The sequence below is a fragment of the Papilio machaon genome, chromosome 3, assembly GCF_912999745.1.
Source record: "Papilio machaon chromosome 3, ilPapMach1.1, whole genome shotgun sequence".
NCBI classification, from domain to species: domain Eukaryota; kingdom Metazoa; phylum Arthropoda; class Insecta; order Lepidoptera; family Papilionidae; genus Papilio; species Papilio machaon.
The window spans coordinates 6,663,552-6,687,340 of record NC_059988.1 but is presented as its reverse complement, the minus strand read 5'-3'; the positions used below and the strand labels follow the sequence as shown (position 1 = coordinate 6,687,340).

The following is a 23,789-nucleotide window of genomic DNA, read 5'->3' as shown; positions in this document are numbered from 1 at the left end:
AAATGGAGGCAAAGCTTTATAATATGTTTCTCACGACCCGAAGGGGCCTTTTAAATCAATGATACCATCTGTTCACACTGTCGAAATATTTTTAAACTTTTTAATTCTATATGTTGAGTTACTAACGAAAATATTTTTATAAAACTTATAGCATAGTTCGTGTGTACCCTAAGGATAATGTAATTTTAGTAACTTACATGAAGATTACAAAGTTTTGTACTAGATAAGACAGCGTATTTGTCGTATCTATCACATTTCAGAGACCATGTTATGTATTCATATAAAATTAATTGAAAAAAATAATCAAGTTATCGTCTATTTTAATTCTACTTTGTGCATTATTTGCAATTATTTATTATTGGTCTACTCTGTGTAAAACAAACTGTCATGTGGCTTAAATGTCCAGTAACCAGGCTATACAATCTTTAAAAAAATATATATATCTGTCAACTGTCAATCAATGTTATCAGTTAAATGTCTAAATGTTGTGATTTGGTAACTCCAAGCAAAATAAAATATTTTTTGGTTTCATATATACGGTAATTGCGAAGAGGTGTGATAAAGGCTGAAATATTAGTAATAGGCATATGTGTTTGTACCAGTATCAGTAATGGGCAATTCAGGCCTAAAACAACATTATGAGACGGCGGCTAAGACGGGAGTTTTACAATTATCTGAACGGAAGTTAAAGGAACTTCCTTTGGAAGTGTTTAATTTATCAGACAATTTAAGAAACTTAGATTTATCGAAGAATAAAATTCGTTGTATCCCAGATGAAATTAATCGCTTAAAACATCTAAAACAACTGAATTTGAGTGCCAACTGTATCACTAACTTACCAGATTCATTGTTTAGTGTAAAGAAACTTGAAATGCTAAATATTTCCAGCAATGCTATCGCGTCGTTACCACAGCATATCGCGAATTTGAGTAATCTGAAACAAGTTTATCTAAACAACAATAAATTTAAAGAGTTTCCAGTGCAATTGCTGGGCTTAAACAACTTGGAAGTGGTTGATCTTTCTAATAATAAAATAACTGGTATTCCTGAGGGGATGACTAATTTCTATGCTGCTGAGTTAAATTTAAGTCAAAATGAGATTTCAAGTCTAAGTGAGGATTTGCACCTAGCTCCGAAACTTAAAATATTGAGATTAGAAGAGAATTGTTTAAGTCTAGATGCTATAAGACCTAGTCTGTTGAGAGATTCCAAAATTCATACAATCAATTTGGATGGTAATCTATTTGAAACAAAACAATTGGCATTACTTGAAGGATATAATGAATATATAGAAAGATATACTGCAATGAAAAAGAAAATGTTTTGAGTGATATTAACCGCACAATATTTCAATTTATGGATACTGCATAACATTTGAATACAAGAACACAACTATTTATCACAACACAAGCTTTATGTCAATGTTTAATTGTAAAATTATTTATTTTTTAACTTTTATTAAAATTATACACTATTAAGCTACATAGTTGTTTCATTATTCCCATGAAGTAATAAAACTAGATTGTATACTGTGTCTATACCTAGAGTAACATGAATTTATTATTATTACTACTATATATTGCAAGATGGCCGCCATTACAAAATGGAGGATATCATTTTGTACAACCACCCTAAAATGGATATCAAATGAAAGGGCTTGATTAGTAGAGTATAGTGCACTATGAAAAAGCCAAAATGGCGAATGACAGTTTTTTACATTTGCCACTTTTCACATGTTAATTTGTCATCCGCCATTTTCTAATGACGGCCATCTCGGATTTTTCTGTATACTCTGCTAGAGAAGCAAAACACTAATAGGTAGTAAAGTAGGATTACAGTGGTAGATCCAGTTGGGTGCACGAATGGACCGAGTCGATCGGTGAAATCTCACGACCACGCTGAAGAGAAGATAACTGTGAAGTGGAAGTAATTCCGCCTTTCATCTGATGAGAGTACGTGCCGGAGGCATCATAGTAATCATTCTTAAGGGTACGGTCATCTCGTGGTCGAGGGTTCGATTCCCGCCATTCGACTATTATTGTAACTTATCAAATACGCTTCTCAAGTAAAACTTTGTATGTATAAACTATAAATATTAGTATGACAAGTTTTCGACCTAATTGCATTGTGAGCGTTAATAACAATCACTTTATAGAAACAGGTAGAAAATCTTTAAATCCTAGAAAAACATTTCAATTACTTATCCAAAGAGTTTTTTTCCATTTATACTGGAAGTAGATACGAGCAATGATACACTAAGGTTGAAGTTCTTTCAAGTGTAAATATTGATATCTATCGGTTTTATTGCCTGTGAGAATAATTTCTTATCAGTTATTATGCGGGATGTTTATCGCATATGAAGGCAAAAGGCTAAATTGATAGTTTTGAGATAATTTAATGAAAGGCGTATTTTAAAATGTATGTTGTTCTACTAAGATAATTCCAGGGGGATAATTGCTTTGTTTGTTTTATCGTAACTAATGGACATATCAACCAGATCGAACTACTGGGCCTAGGGACTACATAGTTATTTTGCATCGGAATGTATACTAATACAAACGTGTTCGAGCAGTGACTAGGAAAGTTATTTTGAAAATTCATACCTCAGGGAGTCAGTTAGTAAGATGGCATTTATGACCGACTTCAAATGATAACGTACCAGCGACCTATTGACCTAATGTTTTTATGGACTTGACATTGCTATAGATTAATTGTTATTCTTATTTTAGATTTATACGTTCTAACTTTTGTTTTATTACTTAGAATTTTCAAAGATAAAGTACGTTATAATGTTACTAAATGTAATTATGATAATGCTATTGTTATTTAATACATATTTAAATTCCATTTTAAAATTTATTATTTGCACAAAGTTCATAGGCTGATAACTAGGCGTGTACCCGGTGTACCCTGTTGTTCCTTGCATTGACTTATCGGGCCGAAAATTAACGTGGCAACGTGACCGAGTCGTTCGTCAACCGGCCAGTTGCAGTCATTCCGCCGGTCGAGTCGGATGATTGTATTGAATGGTCTATATTAAATATTGACTAAAATCACGTGTCGTTTATTTGAATCGCGTCAAAATAAATGAATCTAATGATAACAATTGTGTTATAATTTAAGATTGGCCTTCTTTTAAACGTAAGTTTTTTTTATAAATTATGTTTTTGGCGCCAATATTGTTGAATAATTTTGATGCAGTGACCAATAGCTGTTGCGATGTTATGTGGGTATCTAAAAAGTAAAAAAAAATAGTCAATATATAATAATTTTATGAAGAAAAAAAGTACAAGTTGCGTGAATTATTCATTGAACTGTAAGTTGACGTCAGTAAATGGCGGGATATTTACATAATAAAAGTTATGTGTAAACACCCAATAACTTTTTTAACTTATTTAAGTGTAAGTTTTCGGAGGGTAGATGTTTCTCTAGAAGCGGGTAAAATTATTATGCAAAATTAAAATAACAGAGAAAATATCTGAAGATAGCTGATGAAAAAGGAAAAAGATTAGCATAATTGGGTGTTTTTTGTTTTTTTTTTCTATTTTTTTTTGAGATACCAAAATAGTTTTTATGATCTTGACAACTTTTCCTCGACAACTTCTTAATTAATTTTATCATTTCATTTCTAAAATCCCCGTTTAAAATATATATTGTTATTTCTGTATTTTCAAAGATTATATTTCAGACAGGGATATTGGGCTCAGAAACCATCTGTTGGTTGAAGCAGTGATAAAAGATGACTATTGTCACTCTGAAATTAATTAATTAATAATGTCACTATTATGACTAACATTGCCAAGCTACAAGAGAGTTTATTTTACAATTAATTCAGTCCCATACATTTGTACTCTTTATGATACATCCAGTACCTACTATTCTGTAACCTATCGTACATTTTAATATAGAAAAAATAATCATCGAAATCTTTTGAAATAATTTGGAGATTGTAGTGTTCTTTTATAGGTACAATAATTGCCATTTTCCTACCTACATGTTCATCATCATCATCTCCTTGACCTTGTCCCACTTACGTAGGGTCGGTGCACCAGGTTACCGTCTTCCAAATCAAATTAATTAAACATTAAATTAATTCAATACCTTAATTAAATATAAACAAAAGATATAAAAATACAAGAGCTAATTTTGTAACAATTTATCAATACCGGTTGTTATCACTGGTACTATCAAACATGTATTGTTCCGTGAGCTTAGGATACAAAGGAGTCTTTCTGTAATCGCTGTCCTTGCTATATCTATTAACTGGGACTACACTATGTCTATTGTTTTTAAGGTTTACGTTAAAACTAACCATATTTATATAACAATAACTCGATCGCGACTTTGTTCAGGGAAAATTGACAATCTTTTTGTCGCATAACAACTTGACTAGGTACCTACTAGATGCGAGAGATCGTACCTTTCAATTTCTTAATTATTTTTATATTTATATAATAGTAATTTGTTATATAGCGTATGCAATCGTACTGTTTTTGCAGAACAGAAATAAGAAATCAAAAATGAGCATAAATTTGAGAAAATATATAATTGTCCAAGTGTGCGTTGTGAAGGCAAAAAATAACCATGGGTAACCCAATAAAAAAAGGCCTCAGTTTCTTCAGAGAGATATAACAATAAGTTTTTGTATACATCTACGGTTATAAATATTCATCCATACATCATCTCTCTTAATCCTTACAAAGTTGAGTCGTTTATAATATTAATAAGATAATAAACACATTTTACTTTGTAAAGTTTGTTTATTGTAATCATACCTCATTAGGGAGGTTATCTCAGTAATAATGCATGCAAGTATAGAATGTACACTTCAGCAATTTATTTTATGTCGTAATATAGTCCGGTGGTCGTGTATCTTACGACTAGATAAGTAAAACATTATGTTACACAAGTGCATGCAATTTTGTATTCGATGTTGTATTTTTACATAAAATTTTTACGACTTTTTTATGCGTCAAATGAAAACGAATAATGTGGAATTGTTTTTAACTTTGATTTTAAACCTATATGATTTTTTTATACGTAATAAATTAGACTTATAGATCTTAGTGTTCTTACGTAATTGAAACTTATTTATTTTCCTCTAAGAAGATAGTTTCTAAATTTAATTTTATATGCGTAAACTTCTTAATAATTTACTTATTCAATAAGAAAACTTTTAAATTCTCACTATTCATTATTTTTTTCTTCGAAAATCATGGAGAAAAAGTATCGATGTGTATATTTCGTTGTAGGTAATTACAAATGAGAGTAATGTGATGGGCAAGACAAAGTCAATTTAAATTATTTAAATACTAACTGTCGCCCGCAACTTCGTTCGCGCGGTATTAAAAAAAAAACTTAATAAGTAGCCTAAGTGTTCTTCCAGACTATGTTCTACATCTATGCCAAATTTCATCAAAACCCGTTGAGCCGTTCCGGAGATACCTTCAATCAAACATCCGTCCGTCCGTCCATCTATCCATCAGTCCATCTAAACATTCGCATTTATAATATTAGTAAGATTACTTTCCACGAGATTGTTCAACGAGTAGCCAAAAATACTAGACCCAGAGCTTTGTTAGTAAAAAAATTATCTTTCATTTAGCAGAATGAAATAATTGTTTACCGATTTCGGTATTTTTCGCACATAGTAAAGTATCGTTCGAGTCAGCTAGTGTGAATTAAAAATGACACTTGTAAAACTAGTTTTAGGCAGACGACTGGTATTGTGTTACATTATAATTAAGATTTTAACTAAGGTCACTTTATATAAACTACGAAAGTCCTCTATGTTTAAGGACCACATACAGCAGGTATAATTGCGCATGTAACAGACTTTAAGCTAAGACATAAGCATGTACAAACGAGGGTTCAATCGATAACGGTTGTACGTGACTAAAAGCCTGTTAACTTATTATTTTGTAGTTGTTTCTTTTTTAATTTGTTACGAAAATTTACCATTTTAATATCAATATCAGTAAAGAAAAATAGATAGGATTATTTGGTGCAAAACTTTTTTGTCATTTTGCACTTGATGTTTACATATAGTGCTTGGCATAAAAATCGTATTTCATGCGACTGCAAAATATTGTTGCGACATATTTCGTGGCTGTTTCCACGTATGGTTACGTAAGCCATGGGACATAATCCCACACATTGTTACGTGCTAGTATAAATGATGAAATTATTTTCTTAACTTTCATGTGAGCCCATTATTTATATTCCTATAGTCATCATCATCGTCAGCTCACTATACGTCCCCACTGAGACAGTATACCGTAAGAACGTCGGATAAATGTAATTATGTAAATCGAAAGTCGAAAAACAAATTGGTACATGGCGAGATTCGAACCCAGGACCTGCAGACTACAAGTCAAGAGCATAACCCCCGAGCCACCGAAGATTGGAAAAGGAATAGAATAATTTTATCTAAACTGAATCGTTATCAGTTCTTATCAATCTAGTTTATTTAGCTGATAAGATTAGAGGGCAGTTTTTATTTCCTGTTTACTTCCTTAATATATGTTATAGTTTAAATAGCTATAAGTTAACATAGTTAATATGTAATTAAAGATTACTATGTGATGACTGGTGATAAGAGGTTAATAATTCAATTTTATTATGCATCCAACTTTATCTTTTCCTATGTTTATATACTTTTAGGAGACCTATTTAAGCTGTATAATTTTTTACTTATTTAAGAAAATGATCTTTACATAACTAATCAAACAATATATTGAGTTTAGGACTTTATTTAACTTAACTTGAACTTTATTAGTATGCATTTTATACTGACATTGTCTACGTATACCTACCAATACGACGCAGTACATTATACCTATATTGTTAGTAAAGATCAGTGAAAGTTGGGTTGTAGTCTTACCGCTTTACTTTCTACAAACAACCATAAAAGTGAATGTCTCAGTTCAGAATGTGCTTCGGTTTAATTTAAAAACATATCTTATTGTCTTACAATTTTGTGGAGTAAAGTGGGCAACTAAGGGACTATTACCTCTTTGCGCAAATTACACTAATTGGGTAAACACTACCGAAATACATATCAATCAGATGAATTGTGAATCTCCTCCTTTTGAATTACGGTTACGAAATACCTCTCATAAAAAAAACAGATAAATAATATTATTTTGTGCAAGTGTTTCAGCAGTGGAAATGGTATAGCTGTTTGTTGTATCTTATAAAAATTCTAGATGCGTTTTTAAGTTAAACTAGCTTTTTCCCGCGACTCTGTCCGCGCGGAATAAAAAAAATGGAAAACAGGGTAAAAAATATCCTATGTCCGTTTCCTGGTTCTAAGCTACCTGCCCACCAATTTTCAGTCAAATCGATTCAGCCGTTCTTGAGTTATAAATGGTGTACCTAACACGACTTTCTTTTATATATATAGATGATTGATGAATACTTCTGTTCTTACTGACCCTACTATAAAAGAGATGTGCAATTTACTTGGAAACAAGAAAATTCATATTTTTTTTATTTAATCTGTCGCGCTTAATATTATGTCATAGTGCTGATTCAGATATTGATATTATGAATAAGTATATTAGAAGTTGTTCGGTTGCATAAGATCGATGGCAAACGAATCGATTCTTACATATTAGTCAAATGCCATCTGCTCTTGTTATTCAATACTGCGTCTGTCTATTGTTTATAAAATTTCATCAATACTGACTAACGTTACCTTTCAAATTATTTTTTATACATTAAAATTACAGTATGTAGCAATTGGCAGAATGACGTCACAAGAAAACATATTTAAAGTTTTATAAAGAAGAATACATAAACAATTGATTTAATAAAATGGTCCAGTTGATGTTTTATTAATTTACCCGACTGTAGAGGTTTTTAATACGTTTGCATGTTTTTTATGATTGACGTCAGAACTACGTTCCGATATTCATGTTTTTTTAAATTGTAATGTTGTCGTGTGATATCCATTTTTTGTGCGATATTTTTATTTAAATGTATTTGTTTGTCAACAGAAATATGGCGGCCTTCAATGTAGTGCTGGGCTGTGTAATGGCTCTACTTATAATATTGTTTACAATCAGTTCCATTGCTCGGTATTATATAAAGGTGAGTGTTATTATATTATCTTTTTAATTACAACTAGTCCTAAGATCTATTTTAATGCAAGTGAACATAGGTCTCCTTATGTATTAAATTATTCAAACTTACATGAGACATTATCATTAACTAATATAGAAATCATTAACTAATATAGAAAACGGCTAAAACACTTACGAACATTTGTCCGTTGTCGGCACCGACTAGTTTCGAGCCTATTGGAGTGAGTGAGCGACGGGCCGGCGCGTTTAAATTGATGGATGTTTGAAAGTATCTCCGGAATGGCTCAACGGATCTTGATGAAATTTAGCACGGATGTAGAGCATAGTCTGGAAGAACACATAGGCTTTTTATTAGGTCCTTACATATGAAATTGGCGTTTTGTATGGGAGGAACAAAAAGTCGAATATTTTTTAATATAATATATTTAATTAATCAAAGTATGAACCATTATTTTCTATGCACTTTTGCCATCTCATAGGTAGTTCATTAATCCCTTTACTAAAAAAACCAGTCGGACGGGAATCAATAAAATCTTTGAAGGCGATTTGGACTGCCCCATCGGAGTTGAATTTTTTCCCTTGCAAGAAGTTATCCAAATTTCGAAAAAAATGGTAATCTGTTGGAGCAAGGTCCGGGGAGTACGGAGGATGTCTTAGACTTTCCAATTGAAGCTCTTCTAATTTAGTAGCCGTCTGTTGCGCAGTGTGTGGTCTAGCGTTGTCGTGAAGCAGCAGTGGCGTGGAGCGATTGACCAGCCTAGGTTGTTTAGCCGCTAGCTTTTCCATCATGGTTTGCAATTGCTGACAATAGACATCAGCCGTAATAGTCTGGCCAGATTTGAGAAAACTGTAATGAACAATACCGGCACTAGTCCACCAAACGCTTACAAGTAACTTTTTTGGGGTTAGTTTTCGCTTGGGGCAGGATTTGGCTGGCTGGCCAGGATCCAACCATTGCGCTGAGCGCTTCCGATTATCGTAAAGAACCCATTTTTCATCACAGGTAATGATTCGGTTTAAAATACCTTCATTATTTTGCCGGTTTAGTAATGTAACGCAACAGTCGACGCGCGTTTGCCGGTTTGCTTCAGTCAATTCGTGAGGTACCCACCTTTCAAGCTTTTTAATCTTCCCAATTTGCTTCCAGTGAATTAAAACAGTTTTATCACTAACATCGCAGCCTGCAGCTAACTCGGACGTGGTTTGCGATGGATCCACTTCCACAGTAGCCTTCAACTCTTCATTATCAACTTGAGTCTCAGGCCGTCCACGGGGCTTGTTCTGCAGATCGAAATTTCCAGAACGAAAACGTTGGAACCAAAAACGAACTGTGTTTTCTTTTGCAACACGACCGCCATACACATCATTCACCCTTCGAGTCGTTTCCGCAGCACTAGTGCCACGGCGGAACTCGTACTCGTAAATAATGCGATATTTTAAGTTTTCCATTTTGTAAAATGAGTGACGCAAACAGAAAAAAACAGAAGAAAAAAAACAAATGAATGACGGTCATCGAACCACAAATACATGAGTCTATAGCTGTACAAATTTGAATTTGGAATTCCTTACCAAAGAGGAGAAATTCGTGATTAAAGTGGCCAGTACGAAAAACGCCAATTTCATATGTAAGGACCTAATATTAACCTATTTTTTTATCCCCACGGACAGAGTCGCGGGCGACAGCTAGTTAGGAATAAAATAAAATGAAATTATAAGCCTTTCAAGTAACGAAACAGCAATCAAATGGATGAAATATTTTGTATGCATTTTTGGGGTGACCATTAAAAGTTTCAACCTGTTTGAGTATGTCCAAATAAGACAAGTGAAAACTTGATTCTGGTCTTTTAGTTTTATATGGAGTTGAAAGGTTATTTTGAGTTACAATGGTTAATTAACATACCTTTATTCTTATTGTATTATTTTGAATAGCTTATGTAACATACTGATACGAAATTGAGCAATTGGTTTCAGATTATTTTATCCAATTTGAATTTTTCTTTGTTTATTGAATCCGATTCGATCGGACACAGAAACGCACTTATTAATTAGTAATGGTAACTGTGTTTATGTTAAATAACCTATGTGTATTTGAAACATACCTTATGTACTTTAAACTATTTACTTTTGTATATAAATAAATACCAATTAAATTATTTTATTTTTGTTTGCAGTTCTTTTTGTTCATCGTGCTGTCATTATTAGCTGCTTCACTGCCGATACCTCTTATGTTGATCCGTCCATTTAATCCAAGAAATGCTTTGTAAGTTATTTCATTATATTATTATTATTTGATTTATTATATGATTGACTAATAATATTATGACAGCCTTTCAAAGAAGATAATGAAATGTATAAATCTTGCAATCTAAACGCTACATGTGAAATTGATTATTTATTATTCTTTGTTACATAAAGATTTTTTTTTATTATAATTTATGAGTTTTTCTATACGATCTTGATTATCACTAACAGTGACTATAGAAAAGCTTAATGAATCTATCTTTTAATATATAAGTAAGTATATACTGATTACCTACTTAAATAATATCTAACAAAAGGTTTAACGATCTCCTCTGATCTTAAGTATGTGTAATCTGTAGGTGTATTCGTATCTCAGGTGTTAACAGTGTGGTCGCTACTGTTTTACCACGCTTGCCACCTGACGCCAAGGCATAAACGTATTTGCTCCTTGTTGCTTACGATGCTACATCTAATATTTATCCGTACATTTGGATTTAGAGGGGGGCAATTCGGAGATTTAAAAACTTAAGGCTACCTCCTTACAATGGTAGCCAGTGCTAAAAAGTACATAAAAACGTTTTAGAGACAAAAATCCGTTGCATTTAAACTATTTATATGTGTTTTCGTGTTTAAAAATTTTATATGATATTGATCTAGTTAGCCAAAAGTAGTATTTATTTCTCTAACATTGTAAATTTAGGCTTCAAGAGAAATTTATTTCTAAACAAAATTTATAAGGGGGCAATAGTCATGTTCATCCTGAAAAATGGGACATGGATCCAAAAAGGTTGGGATACACTGCTCTACCTGATATCGTTGTTCCTCACCAACCGGGTGTATAATATGTTCAACGAAGTGGTCCGTAGCAGTGTGCTTTGAGATATTAGATATTTACACTTTACATTAGCGTTCTGAAATTGATTAAACTAAAAAAGTGATTGTGATAACATTATCATATTTTAAATATTTAACTTATCTTTCTTAAAGTTATTTTAATTTTCTTTTATCTAATAATTAATAAGTTTAAATCAAGGTTGTAGGCCTATCATTTGGAATTTATTCCTCCGTTATCACATTTATATATACACATATATGTATGTGATAACGGAGGTTACAATGTAATATATGTACCAGCCCATATACATAATAAAATAACAGCGAAAAACATCTACTGTCAGTCGGGAAATCAAAACAGGCTTGTGAGATGAACTTGGCAAGCGAAACACGAATGAATGTCAAGGTTGTATTAGTTACAACGACGTGACAAAGACTCTATTTGGCGCGATATTTGTAAAGTTTTGTCACGTTTACATCCTGCGAGCGATTTTGCAATCGAAAAACATTATATGTACATATGTATCATAAACTGCATGTGTTGATAACATTTATATACTATTCTGTATGCATTAATAAAAAAAAACTCTTTCTGTGTACTGACAATACTACATATGCTATTCCAATTACCAATGTGCATTATGTAATAGGGTAATAGTTTTAAAGTTAACATGTTTAAGTTTAAACAAATAACTAAACGATGTTTATTGTGAAAACAAAGGTGCAGTGGTAGGTACTAGAAACAAATGAACACCATAATTATTGGACAAACAATACAATGCAAACAGGAAAATTGTACATAAAGCATAGTAACTTACATAAAGCATCGGAGTGAACGGGCAACCAGCTCACTTTCACTGACCGCCTGCTGTACTGAGCTCAAACTTACAACCTTTAGGAACGTTTAATTCTTTTCTTGTACAAAGATCCTGCCTTCCTGTTAAAAACAAAAGGTGCTTCTTCCGTATCAGTTTCAATTTCCCGCAGCAATGCACGAAAATTGTATGGATTGCTAACTTTCATGTTGAGGTGGCTGGAACCTGCGTTACTAGGCGCAACATATATCCGTCCTTATCAAAATATTAATTTATTATCCAATATGCTGTTCAATTTAATTCTTAGTTTCGGAAAAAACAACGCCTCATAGAAACTTAGTTGATAGAAATATACTTCTTTATATAAACTAATATTAGGTTTAGTTATGTTTGTTATGAACTATTATTAAATGTTATGACCGTGTCATTGAACTATGTAAGGTCAGTTCTTTGTATAGTTGACTATTGATATGACATAAAATAAATGTTTTTTTTTTCATTTCACATTCATAGTGTCATATGATTAGTCTAGAATGACTTGTTTTATTAAACATATAGGATACAATGTATCTAATTAAATCAAAGCTATGTTTTACATATCAAATTACTTAAAAGGTTGATAGGTCACCATTGTTTTGGTTACACCTATTTAGGTCTATAATTACTGATGTTACAATGTTTGTATTGTTCCTATAGGATACCAGCAGCATTGTCAAGGTTGACGTCCAGAATGCTGGGTATTCGGTGGACGGTCAGGGGATTGGAAAATGTTGACGACACGCGCGGCGCTGTTGTCCTACTAAACCATCAGAGTAGCATCGATCTTTTTGGTAAGTGTTTTATTTATCTACTTCAGTATAACTATAGTCATTTTGCGAATGAATTGAGTTGAAATGAATTTGCCGACTCCTTACAATTTGCTTAGACAAACAGGGACATTCACGATTTACTGGTGCCATAAACAACTTATGACTTTAAGAAAAAAATATTTGTTCCTTGTCGTACTTAATAAATTTCGTCATGCATTTTTTTTCTTTGGTGTTTGATTAGGCACCGTTTTTTGTCTTGTGACAATTTATTGATGTTCTGTCATTAGATTTAGTATTTTTTTTAAAATTAAATACAATTAGTTACGATAGCAGAATAACGATAAAAGATAGTCATTGTAATATTTTTCTTTTGTTTTTGCGGTCATTTTCTAACGTTGTAAAGTGTAAGATGTGCCGCTTCCGCAAATGTCACCATTTTAGTATTTGTTGCGTAAAGTTTACTTTGTTTAAAGTAAACGTCGTGAAACTGACAGTAATTTAACCTTTAACTGACAATAATTCTTGAAATATGACGAAAGCTGGTTTGTATTTCAAACCATCTTCAAATTATATGCGTCAGACCAGAATTCTAGATTTAATACATTTTAGTAAGTGGCTATAAAGCTTTAAAAATAATTAAGCGTTGCATTTCTGTTAATTACAATAATAAAGTGCAGACGAAAACCAGTCCCCCAATTTGACCATGTCCGACTTTCTCATGCCCACAGGCTTTGACCTCCTTTATTGGATTGTGGACAAAATTTTCCGTAGGCAATTAACACCAATTTTAATTTTTTTTCAGATTTTATATGACATTTCTTTAGCTTAATTGAATTAATTATTTAACATAAAAATATTATTATTATCTTCTTTATACTTTAAAACATTGAAATTCGCTAAGTAAATTTATCGTGCAAAAGGCGTCCCTTATATTCCATTAGAAAAAATAAAAAAAACAGATAATAAAAATATTTTTAGACAAGTATTGAGACAGTTAAAATTTTCTTCGCCATTACTTTCATAGTTCTTTTGTTGTTTAGTGTTGTCAGAGCTTTGGCCGCTTATGTCACGATGTACGGTGGTTTCCAAACGAGAGCTGCAGTACTTGGCACCTTTCGGCACCGCCGCGTGGCTGTGGGGCACGGTGTTTATCGACCGCGGTGCACGATCAGCACAGACCGTCCTTAACCAACAGAGCCTGGCTGTTAAAGAGCATAAGGTAATTCGTCTATTTACAATGGCACATAGATAACTGTCGTAACTAATATTTCGTTACAATTCAAACTATAGCTAAATTACACATAATATGTCGCTAAAACTCGTACACGTACTTTTTTCTCGTAGCTATGTAAAATCAGCTTCCATTGTTTTACAATCCTTACTCCTTATTAATATTATAAATGCGAAACTAACCCTGTTCCTGGTTTCACACGAAAACTACTGAACCGATTTAAATTAAATTTGGTACATATGTAGTCTAGTCTAGAGCCTGAGACATAGGTTACTTTTTAACGCGAAAATAGGGTTGTAAGGAGTTGAAAGTTGGGGTGGAAATTTGTACGGAAGTATTGTCATTTAGAAGCTAGAATCCTGTTACTTTGGTATAAATAAATACGACATTCAAAGTTTAATAAAATAACAATAGGGAATAGGGGATGAAAATTTTTATGGAAATATGTAAGCTTTATGTGACTGATTAATAAGTTTAAGTAAAAGACAACAACAATAACATAACTCACGACCCTAACCCAGAGGGGTAGACAGAGATCACGGACCACCATTTGATGCGATACTGTGACACCTCATTCGTTTCTTCAGTTAAGTAAATTTATTTAAATCTATAATGCGCATTACTTGTTTGATGTAAACAAGGTACGTATGAATCATACAACTTTGAAATAACATTGTATTTCCGTATTTTGTTTCTTTTAAAATAAAAAAAGGATTCAAAAAAGTGCTTAAAATTATAAAAATTAATGTTTGTAACATTACTCCTTTTTCTTTTCATTGCATTTCTCATAATTTTCAAACTAAAATAATCCGTTAAGTTGTTTTTGGCTGTATATAAACAAGTATCATTAAATGTTAGTGTTCAATGCATTGAATGTTTAGTAATCACAAGCTAGAGTGACCCGAGTGCCCTGAACTGGACCAGTTGCATTAATACGTTCGGTGCAAAGTTCTCTCACAATTGGACCTAGTGGACTACATATTGTTTTATTTATGCACAAGACTATAAGATTTATTTGTAGCGCTTAAATGCATTTGATTCTAGCCAAAGTCGTTCAATGTTATGTGGTTATAGGTTTAACTTGCAAATCTCACTAATATTATAAATTCGAATATTTAGATGTATGGATGGCTTTTTGTTAGAAGGTATCTCCAAAACGGCTCAACGGATCTTGATGAAATTTGGCATAGATATAGAACATAGACTACTTATTATGTTTTTTTTTTCATTCCGCGCAGGCGACAACTAGGATTATGTAAAGTAGCTGTATATGAGGAAGTAGGTAACCTCTGACTTTACTGACCTGCTTGTTATCTGTAAATCTTACATGTCTGCGTTGTTTATTTGTTTTTCCAAACATCATCAAACTACGGTGACATTGTGTTTGTTGAACAACTTCATTACTCACCATCATTTGCCAAAAAAGAGATCACTGTTGGATTGACGCAAAAACTCACAGAATTTCCTCCACTGTTGGTTAACTTTTATATTGCTGGCGTCCTTGATATGTCTTTTTAGTAGAACTAAAATATATCTATGTCAATAACGACCAAGGCTTGGGCGTGTTGAGGATCGGTTTTAAGATAATATGTGTCAAAGTTAATATTAGTGTAGTTATTCATTGCGTGTGTTTTCCTCCCGCGTCCTGCGACCTCGGCCAGGTGTTGAGGACGCCACGTACGACGTATGTATGTACGTGACGTAACTGATTGTCTAGTTTGTCACAGACTGTTTATGAACTTGGTCAGTTAGTATTATAGTTAGGATTGGTTCTATTATAGACAGAAATTGTGGTTAATCTTTACTATTGGCTAATATCAATACATAGTATAAAACAAAGTCGCTTTCGCTGTATGTCCGTATGTATGCTTAGATCTTTAAAACTACGCAACGGATTTTGACGCGGTTTTTTTTTAATAGATAGAGTGATTCTTAAGGAAGGTTTGTATGTATAATAAATGCATAATATAGTAGAGAAACACTGATAAATTTAAAGTTTTCTAATGTGATGTCGTAAATAAGCACGTTTTTTTGCGCTTATATTGCAAACGCTGGCTGAACCCTACGAGATAGACCAAAATAATGTACTACAGTATTGTTCACCTTAAAAAGTTCAACAAAAAAGTCCGCGATGGTATATGTCTATCTCTTAGGGATAACCCAGCATAACCATTTTTATTCTTTTACGAAGTGATTTTAAACAATACAGCATTAATCCTTATCCATTTAAGTACCTTAAATAAATTGTGCATTTATTCTGTAGTAGGTATATTTTGCATTGCACCCGTGCGAAGCCGGGGCGGGTCGCTAGTATACCTATAAAATACGAATGTCAATATAATCGACCTACCCTGTTTTCTGAGACCAAAGTACCTGTATAAAACATATCGTCATCCCTGTCATTATCATTGACAAAACAGAGATAACAGTATGTTTTTAAACGGGTATTTTTGTCTCAGAAATCCACAACTAATTACTAACAAAATGAAATACTAAATATACATAAACATGAAACTAAACCCGGAAAAACTGTCAGATAATTAGTATTATTACGTCGATCAAACAAGTAAAAGGTCAAAGAAACCAATTAAATTAATTATCAATTACCTACACTAAAGTAACTTGGTATTGTTAAAAGTTACGACAATAATGAAAAAAAAAATTAACAATAGTAAAGTTAAGTATTTTTCCTTGTCATCCAGTGAGGTTAATTGGGAAAAGGTCAAAACTGATTAATAAAATGTTTAAAGCTTAGTTCGTTACTTAGTTACTTAGATAAGTGTTTGTTCGTTTGATGTTTGAATAGAAAGAAAAGTAGTTACTTAGGTATCACTTATATTTATTAGACTTCCTATAATAACATTATGTACTATAATTTGTTATTCATCTTGTTGAAAGCCAGTCTGTATACGTAACAAAACATAAATAATATCACTTTTTGTTATCTAAAAGCGAAGCACTATCACTAAAGCTGGGTAAACATCATCGTCATTCTGTCCGGCGCTGAAAGGCGCGGGCAATTTTCTATCACGATAGATCAACGAGACGAAATGTGCGCTAGTTATTTAGAATGAGTCGCTTAGACTTTAGATATATTCATGTTTTGAATGGGATAAAACACAACATTAATTAAGCTAGAAATATGTTGTGTTTTTGACTGAGGTAAACATGAAAATTACTAAACAGATTTTTCATACGGTTTACATTAATCGATAAAGTAACTGTCCAAGTAGGTTAAAGTATGTAATTCATAAGGAAATTGTTCAAATTTTTTGATTGTCAAAATATGACGATTACCTACTGCTAAGTTACTTTCTCTAAATTTCCCGTTTTGACAGCAAGAGCACTTCTAAGTTGATTAAATTTTTAACTTTTGTTGTTTTTAGGGTTCCGTACCTCGAAAGGAAAAAAACTTGTTATTTAGATTTAACGAAATTGTCATATCTGTTTCTTTTTATATTTTTCTACGCCTACATTGTTTAGATTTTAAAGCGTAAAGTCTCATTCATATTATACACATTATAGTCATTAATTTCTATTACTCATGTGCTTTATGTGGTACGAATTATCGTAACTACGCAATGCATTAGCAGCATTATAAAATGACGCTAGTATGTAAATTTTGCGAAGGCTATTCATTTCGTATAATGTTTTTAGAATACGTTAGTGGAAGTGAGTACATTTGTCTCCTATTTTTTTTGTAGATTTTGTCAATGACCGATGTTGTAAAAAAAGTGTCCATATAATTCATGGTCAGATATTTTTTTATTTTACGTATTTGATAATGTCTGTTATTGTTTTCCGTAAGTAATAACTTAATGGATGATCTTGTTACAGATGTAAATTGAGTAAGCGGTTCACGCGATGTTCAGTGATTAATACTTCCCTCATGTTTGAAATAATAGCAGAGTTGCGCAGCAATTCTAACGTTGTCACACATTTTGTAATATAGGAGCTAGGGTTTAGATTAAGCAAAAGAGTGTGGATGTTCTGATGTCTGCAAGGTGAATAGGTTTTTAAGCTAGTGCGTGCCATCTTTGGACCTAATCACAATGTACAGTCGAATCTGGACAAGCGAGAGTCCAGGGGCCCGCGATATTCTTCTCGCTTGTCCAGGTTAGACTGTATAACATTAGGTAGGATCGTGATTAAGCGCTGCTTTATTCATTGTGAAAAAAGCAGAAGTAAAATTGTACAAGTCCTTTCTTATTAAAACTACATAATATATATCAATATCATAATCTATATGTTATTACTAAGCGGGTACTAAGTTTTCTTAGACGAACTATGTAAATCATTTTCGGTACGGAGCTAACAATGAGACCGCGCTGTCTTTCAATTATCTCCTCATAAACAATTTACGTACTTATGCAGGTACTTGTACCAACTCGACACTGGACGACATCACTGTGCTAGTGCTAATAATGCTGTTGTTAGGAATAACCTCAAGTCTTAAAATATGTGAATAATCATATTAAGAGCTGGTGAAAAAAGATTTAAGATCATTAGTCGTAAAAAAGTTTATCCGTTGCAAAGAAACCAATAACACGACTCTACAAAAAAATTTTTGTTCTTTGTCCTAAAGTTTATACTATTATTTTCCAGTTAGTTATGCACAAAAACGAAAAGAAAATACCTTTTTTCGGTATAAAGTTTGCTTTTGTGATAGTTATAATAAAATTTTTCCGAAGTTATCGGAAGCAAAGGTTAAAGCTGGGGTTTTTGTTGGTCCGCAAATAAGACAGATTTTCGCTGATGAAAAATTTCCAACGTTGCTGAATCGTACTCAAAAAGCAAGTTGGAACAGTTTTAAAGCAGTAGTTTCTGGATTTTTAGGAAATAATAAAGCTGAAAACTACGAAAAGTTGGTTGAGGATATATGCTTACAAATTTTAAGGCCATTGGCTGCAGGATGTCATTAAAAGTACATATGCTGCATGCTCATTTGGATAAATTTAAAAACAATATGGGAGCCTATTCCGAAGAGCAAGGAGAACGTTTCCATCAGGACATCATGAATTTTGAACAACGCTATCAAGGCCAATACTATGAAAACATGATGGGCGACTATATTTGGGGTTTATTGAGAGAAAGTAGCTATGAACATAAAAGAAAAAGTAAAAGTGTGCACTTTTAAGTTATTTTCCACTTTTCTGTAAGCTAATTTGATAGTAAAACTTAATAAAAATAATAAACATTTTTATTTCAATAGTTTTATTTTCAATCAAAAATTAAAATCCGAGATTTTTAAAAATTTCGTTCAATCAGTCTTCTAAGCACAAAAGCAAAGTTTTTCATGCCATATATTTTTTTTCCGTCTAATTACGATCTAAACTACCGAAATTTAATGCTTTGCAATCAAAGTCAAATTTCATGTTGACCCGTGTAATTCTTCTTTATTAATTATCCTATTAAGCTAAATCTTAAGCTAATAAATATTAAGTATAGCAATTTACATCTAATGACTTGCTTCCATTATTTTCAGCGTAAATTGTTACTGTTCCCTGAAGGCACTCGTCATCTCGGTGACAAGTTGTTGCCGTTCCGCAAGGGGGCGTTCCACGTTGCGGTGGACGCGCGCGCCCCCATACAACCTGTTGTCGTCTCCAAGTACCATTTCCTCGATGACAAACGACTTCGCTTCGGCTCTGGTGAGTGCAACGTAAACTAAATAATCACCTTAAGTCTCTTAGTGTATGAGTTAACCTACACTAAGGAAGTGAGTTCTTAACGTCTGTAATTGTAGTAAGAATTTCCAGAAATATATCCCTTCAAGTTCACAATAAAACAAAGTTGTGTATAACTACGAAATTGTTCTTAATAACAATTCGAACAGAATTAATCTTGCTTCTTCTTAATATTACAAAATGCGAGACTTTTAGTGAATGTTTGATAGCATGTTTTTTTTAAATTTCGGATGATTGAAGTCGCAGGCCAAATTAAATTGGTAATATGGTCGAAAGATGGAATGTACCAAACGTAGTAGGAACACATATCAATCTTAATTTTGAGTAATAATGAAACCATTGATGTTATCTACTTGTTCGAATACTTCGCACAACGGTTTGTGTGGTCTAGTTATAATTGTTGTATGGCGTTAGGCTTAAACTGTAGTCGTAAAATTTTATTGTGTATTTTATAATGAAAAGTTTGCCCTTGATTCGTTATCTGTACTGGTTTTTATAGCATTTAAACGTGGTAATAATTTAAATTTAAAATTAAATACGATTAACAAAGAAAAGAAGCCATCGTATAAATACTGTTAACAAAAAACATGTATATTTAAGATTGTGATTGAACCCGGGTGTTAATATGCATAAAATGATATATATTCGAAGTCTTACTATATATTATTATAAAACTGAATCTTTGGATGGATGGATGGATGTTTGTTTGTAAGTATCGGAATGGCTCAACGGATCTTGATGAAATTTAGCACAGATAAATAAGGAAGAATATAGTCTGGAAGAACACATAGGCTATTTATTATTTTAGTTTTTTTTATCGTTGGTACTTATCTGTAAGCTATATAAACGACACTAGTTGAAATATCGGTTATTCAATTGTTCCCGCTGACCTATAAACATGAATGCCTATTGGCAGGCCTATTTACTGTTATCTTTAAGGAGTGCAAGTGATATGAACGCTTGTAATAAAGTTCTTATCTAGCGTATCGCATTAGAAAGCCGCTGTTGTCGTTGATAAACTGTCGTTTGTTATACTAAAACATTTTTATACCGCGAAAATTAAGTTTTCATTGAACAGGAATCATAAATCTTGCCTACTAATATTATAAATACGAATGTTTAGATGTATGGGTGGATGGATGTTTGTTTGATATTAGAAATCTCCAGAACAGCTTAACGAATCTCGCTATAATTTGGCATAGATTTCATACTACAGAAGAACACATAGACTACTATTTTTTTTTTTAATTTCGCGCGTACGGAGTCACGTCCAGAAGCTTGTGTAGACATAAACTGTAAAAAAATTACCCAAAATTGTCTTATCGCAACAAATCTTTCGATTAAATTATTATAATAAAATTAATTGTTATTTGTTAATATTGCCCAATACTTACTTGTATATTCAAATTATTTATATTTGACTATTCCAGGTGAAGTTGTAATAACAATATTGCCGAAAATCGAAACCGAAAATTTGAGTAAGGAGGACATTCCCGCGTTAATGGAGACGACACAGATGACGATGCAAGAAACATTCACTAGAGTATCGGCCGAGACGAAATCAAGACTCGCCATGCAGGAAAAAAACGACTGATGTGAGTACAAAACCTTGCAAATTATATAAAATTAATATTTAGGTAAATAATATCGAATCTAAAAAAAAAAGGTATTGGTTTAGTTTATTACTGTTCGGCTGTTGCCAAGTATAATATCTTAACTGATTTTATTTGTATGGGCATATGAAGCATATACAAATGTTATTTTTATAATTTCTGGTTGTTTACCTGTTGTTTCTGGTTTAAAATATTTAAATTACCGTAAATGGTTCAAAACGTGAATAGTTTATTAGCGACATCTATCGATAGATAATTAAGTCGCCTGTTAAAACTCAACCACAACGCTGTAAATATGTTGTAGGTAAAACACATGTCTTCGATCTTAGTGTGCATTAGTATTCCATAAGCACCGCTAGATGTCAGTGAGAATTTATTTTTAAATCTTGTTTAATGTACCCACCGCCTTAGCCCTTCGTAACTTTAACTTATATTCTAGTGTCAAAATAATGGGTAGACATTAGATTTACATAAGACCTGAATTACGAATGTTTTTTTAAAAAGCTGTAGTATTTCATAGAATGCCAACATTTTTTTATATGTGCTCTGTGCAAATCTATAAATAGACGTAGAGATAGATTATAATAAATATAATTGAAAAAATAAGATCAAAAATCCAAACTTTTACATAAATTCCAGTAAAAATGATAAAAATCTTGTTTCAGGTAAAGTTAAAATATACATGTTTATAAAAAGGGGCTGTGATAATGTCAAATGTTTGTGGTATATTTAATAAAAGATTTTGTATTTACATTAAATACGTATTTATTGAATAAAAAAGGATAAATAAAAGTCATGTCTTTGATTTCGAATTTTATTAAAAGTTGATCATCACATTGTTATGAAAAAGTGTTTTTGAAAAAATAGACGAAAATACATTTGGTATTCAAGAAATACTACACAACTACACTACATTGTATATCACAATACGATAAGCATCTGTAAAGAATATATCTTACGAATACACAAAATGATTACATATACTTATATTTCTACAATATTCGAGATTATAAATATAGCATACACATATAGTTTTATTATCTACAACATAAATGCTCCAACGACTGAGATAAATTACTCGAAACTTTATTGTTAAGTAAGACAGGACTATATAAGTAAATTAGTAAAACTATACCCAACATATACAATATTTTGGATTAAAAAAAATACATACTTGAGATTAATTGTTGAGATCTAATGAGTACTGGTTAGTGGATTATCTATAATGCTAATTTCACACCAAGGTAGTAAGGTGGACCAGTACGAGAGAAATTTTTGTTAGTGTTAAAAGTAGAGTGGAAATCTTATTTTTTTAATACTTATCTGTTTGGTTAGGACAAAATATAACCAATAGATAAATTTTTATTACTTAAATAATATAAGTAAATTTAATGTTTTTGAAAAATCCTTTTTTTATTTTAATCGATTTCTAAATTAATATCGAATTTATAAAGCGAATCTTTGGAATTCATTTGTGTAGTAGATAGTCGTTATCGTATATAAGCTTAATTTTTTTATTCTATAACTTAGTTGTCACATAATAAGTGATAAACCATTATAGCTATGTTTGATTTCTTAGTGACTGGGAACAACAATAAAACATAGTTGTTTTTTTGTAATAAACAAAATAATAGTTATTAATTATGCATAAACTATTAGACTATAGATATGTTTTCTGCAAATACAATACAAATGTGTGCGAATACTTTATTACTTTAACTTTTATTTGATTGAAAAAAAAATCATTAAATAATAAATAGTAAAATGGATTAAGTTCGTAAACATTTTTTTTTTGTTTAAAATTTGATAACTTTTGTGAAAGAATTAATATTTTTTATTATATTGCAGTTATATTTTCTGAATTTTATTGTTTTTTTTTTAAATCCAAATGTAGTATAGCATTTTCATTGTAATAACATAATATAAATTACAAAGATCTATTGGTCCCAACTTTAGAATGTGTTGAAGTACTAATAGTAGGTTTCTGACAACAAAATCCCCATTTAAAATATATTGTTATCTCTGTTATGTCAAAGATAATGCCAAGGATGACATTATGGTTTATATTTATATTTTAGTCTCAGAAACCAACTGTAAATGGCATAATGATTTTGAGTTACTTGTGCAGTTGAAATATTTAATCAAAGGTTTTTTTTTAAAGCTACGAGTTTTTTTTATCTATGAAAGAAATTTAATGGCATTTATAACTTTCATTTTACATGAATTCACTGGCAAAAAGTTATTTTCTATTAATACCTAGTTTTAGCTTATTTAGTTGGATAAACAATTAAGCGATTTAATAAGTAATATGTATTTATTATATATTTAGAAATAATATATGTTACAAAATAAAAAAGTAAAAAAAAATTATACTATGCAAATAGAAAATAATACTAAGTCCACGAACAATTAAACTAATAGTAAAAAAAACTAAGCTATAGCACATTTAAGAAAAGAACTGTTAAGCAAATT

The 23,789-nt window shown here is 31.6% G+C and overlaps 2 protein-coding genes across 3 annotated transcripts; both read left to right on the top strand.

Moving 5' to 3' along the window:
* The first annotated feature begins 452 nt into the window (after window positions 1–452).
* Window positions 453–1,406, top strand: LOC106710352 (leucine-rich repeat-containing protein 57). The gene has a single exon (XM_014502373.2). It carries the CDS (start codon window positions 611–613, stop codon window positions 1,325–1,327), a length of 717 nt encoding a protein of 238 aa, XP_014357859.2. The 5' UTR covers window positions 453–610; the 3' UTR covers window positions 1,328–1,406.
* Window positions 1,407–3,003: 1,597 nt separating this feature from the next.
* LOC106710336 (1-acyl-sn-glycerol-3-phosphate acyltransferase alpha) lies at window positions 3,004–22,095 on the top strand. Of its 2 annotated transcripts, XM_014502356.2 has the most exons (8): window positions 3,004–3,141; window positions 8,001–8,094; window positions 10,259–10,347; window positions 12,674–12,807; window positions 13,827–14,005; window positions 19,503–19,668; window positions 21,135–21,299; window positions 21,983–22,095. In XM_014502356.2, exons 2-7 carry the CDS (start codon window positions 8,005–8,007, stop codon window positions 21,296–21,298), a joined length of 822 nt encoding a protein of 273 aa, XP_014357842.2. In that variant the 5' UTR covers window positions 3,004–3,141; window positions 8,001–8,004; the 3' UTR covers window position 21,299; window positions 21,983–22,095. The 2 variants fall into 2 exon arrangements, with proteins under 2 accessions (XP_014357842.2, XP_045542298.1); XM_045686342.1 differs by lacking the exon at window positions 21,983–22,095 and having other exon boundaries at window positions 21,135–21,301.
* The last annotated feature ends 1,694 nt before the right edge of the window (window positions 22,096–23,789 follow it).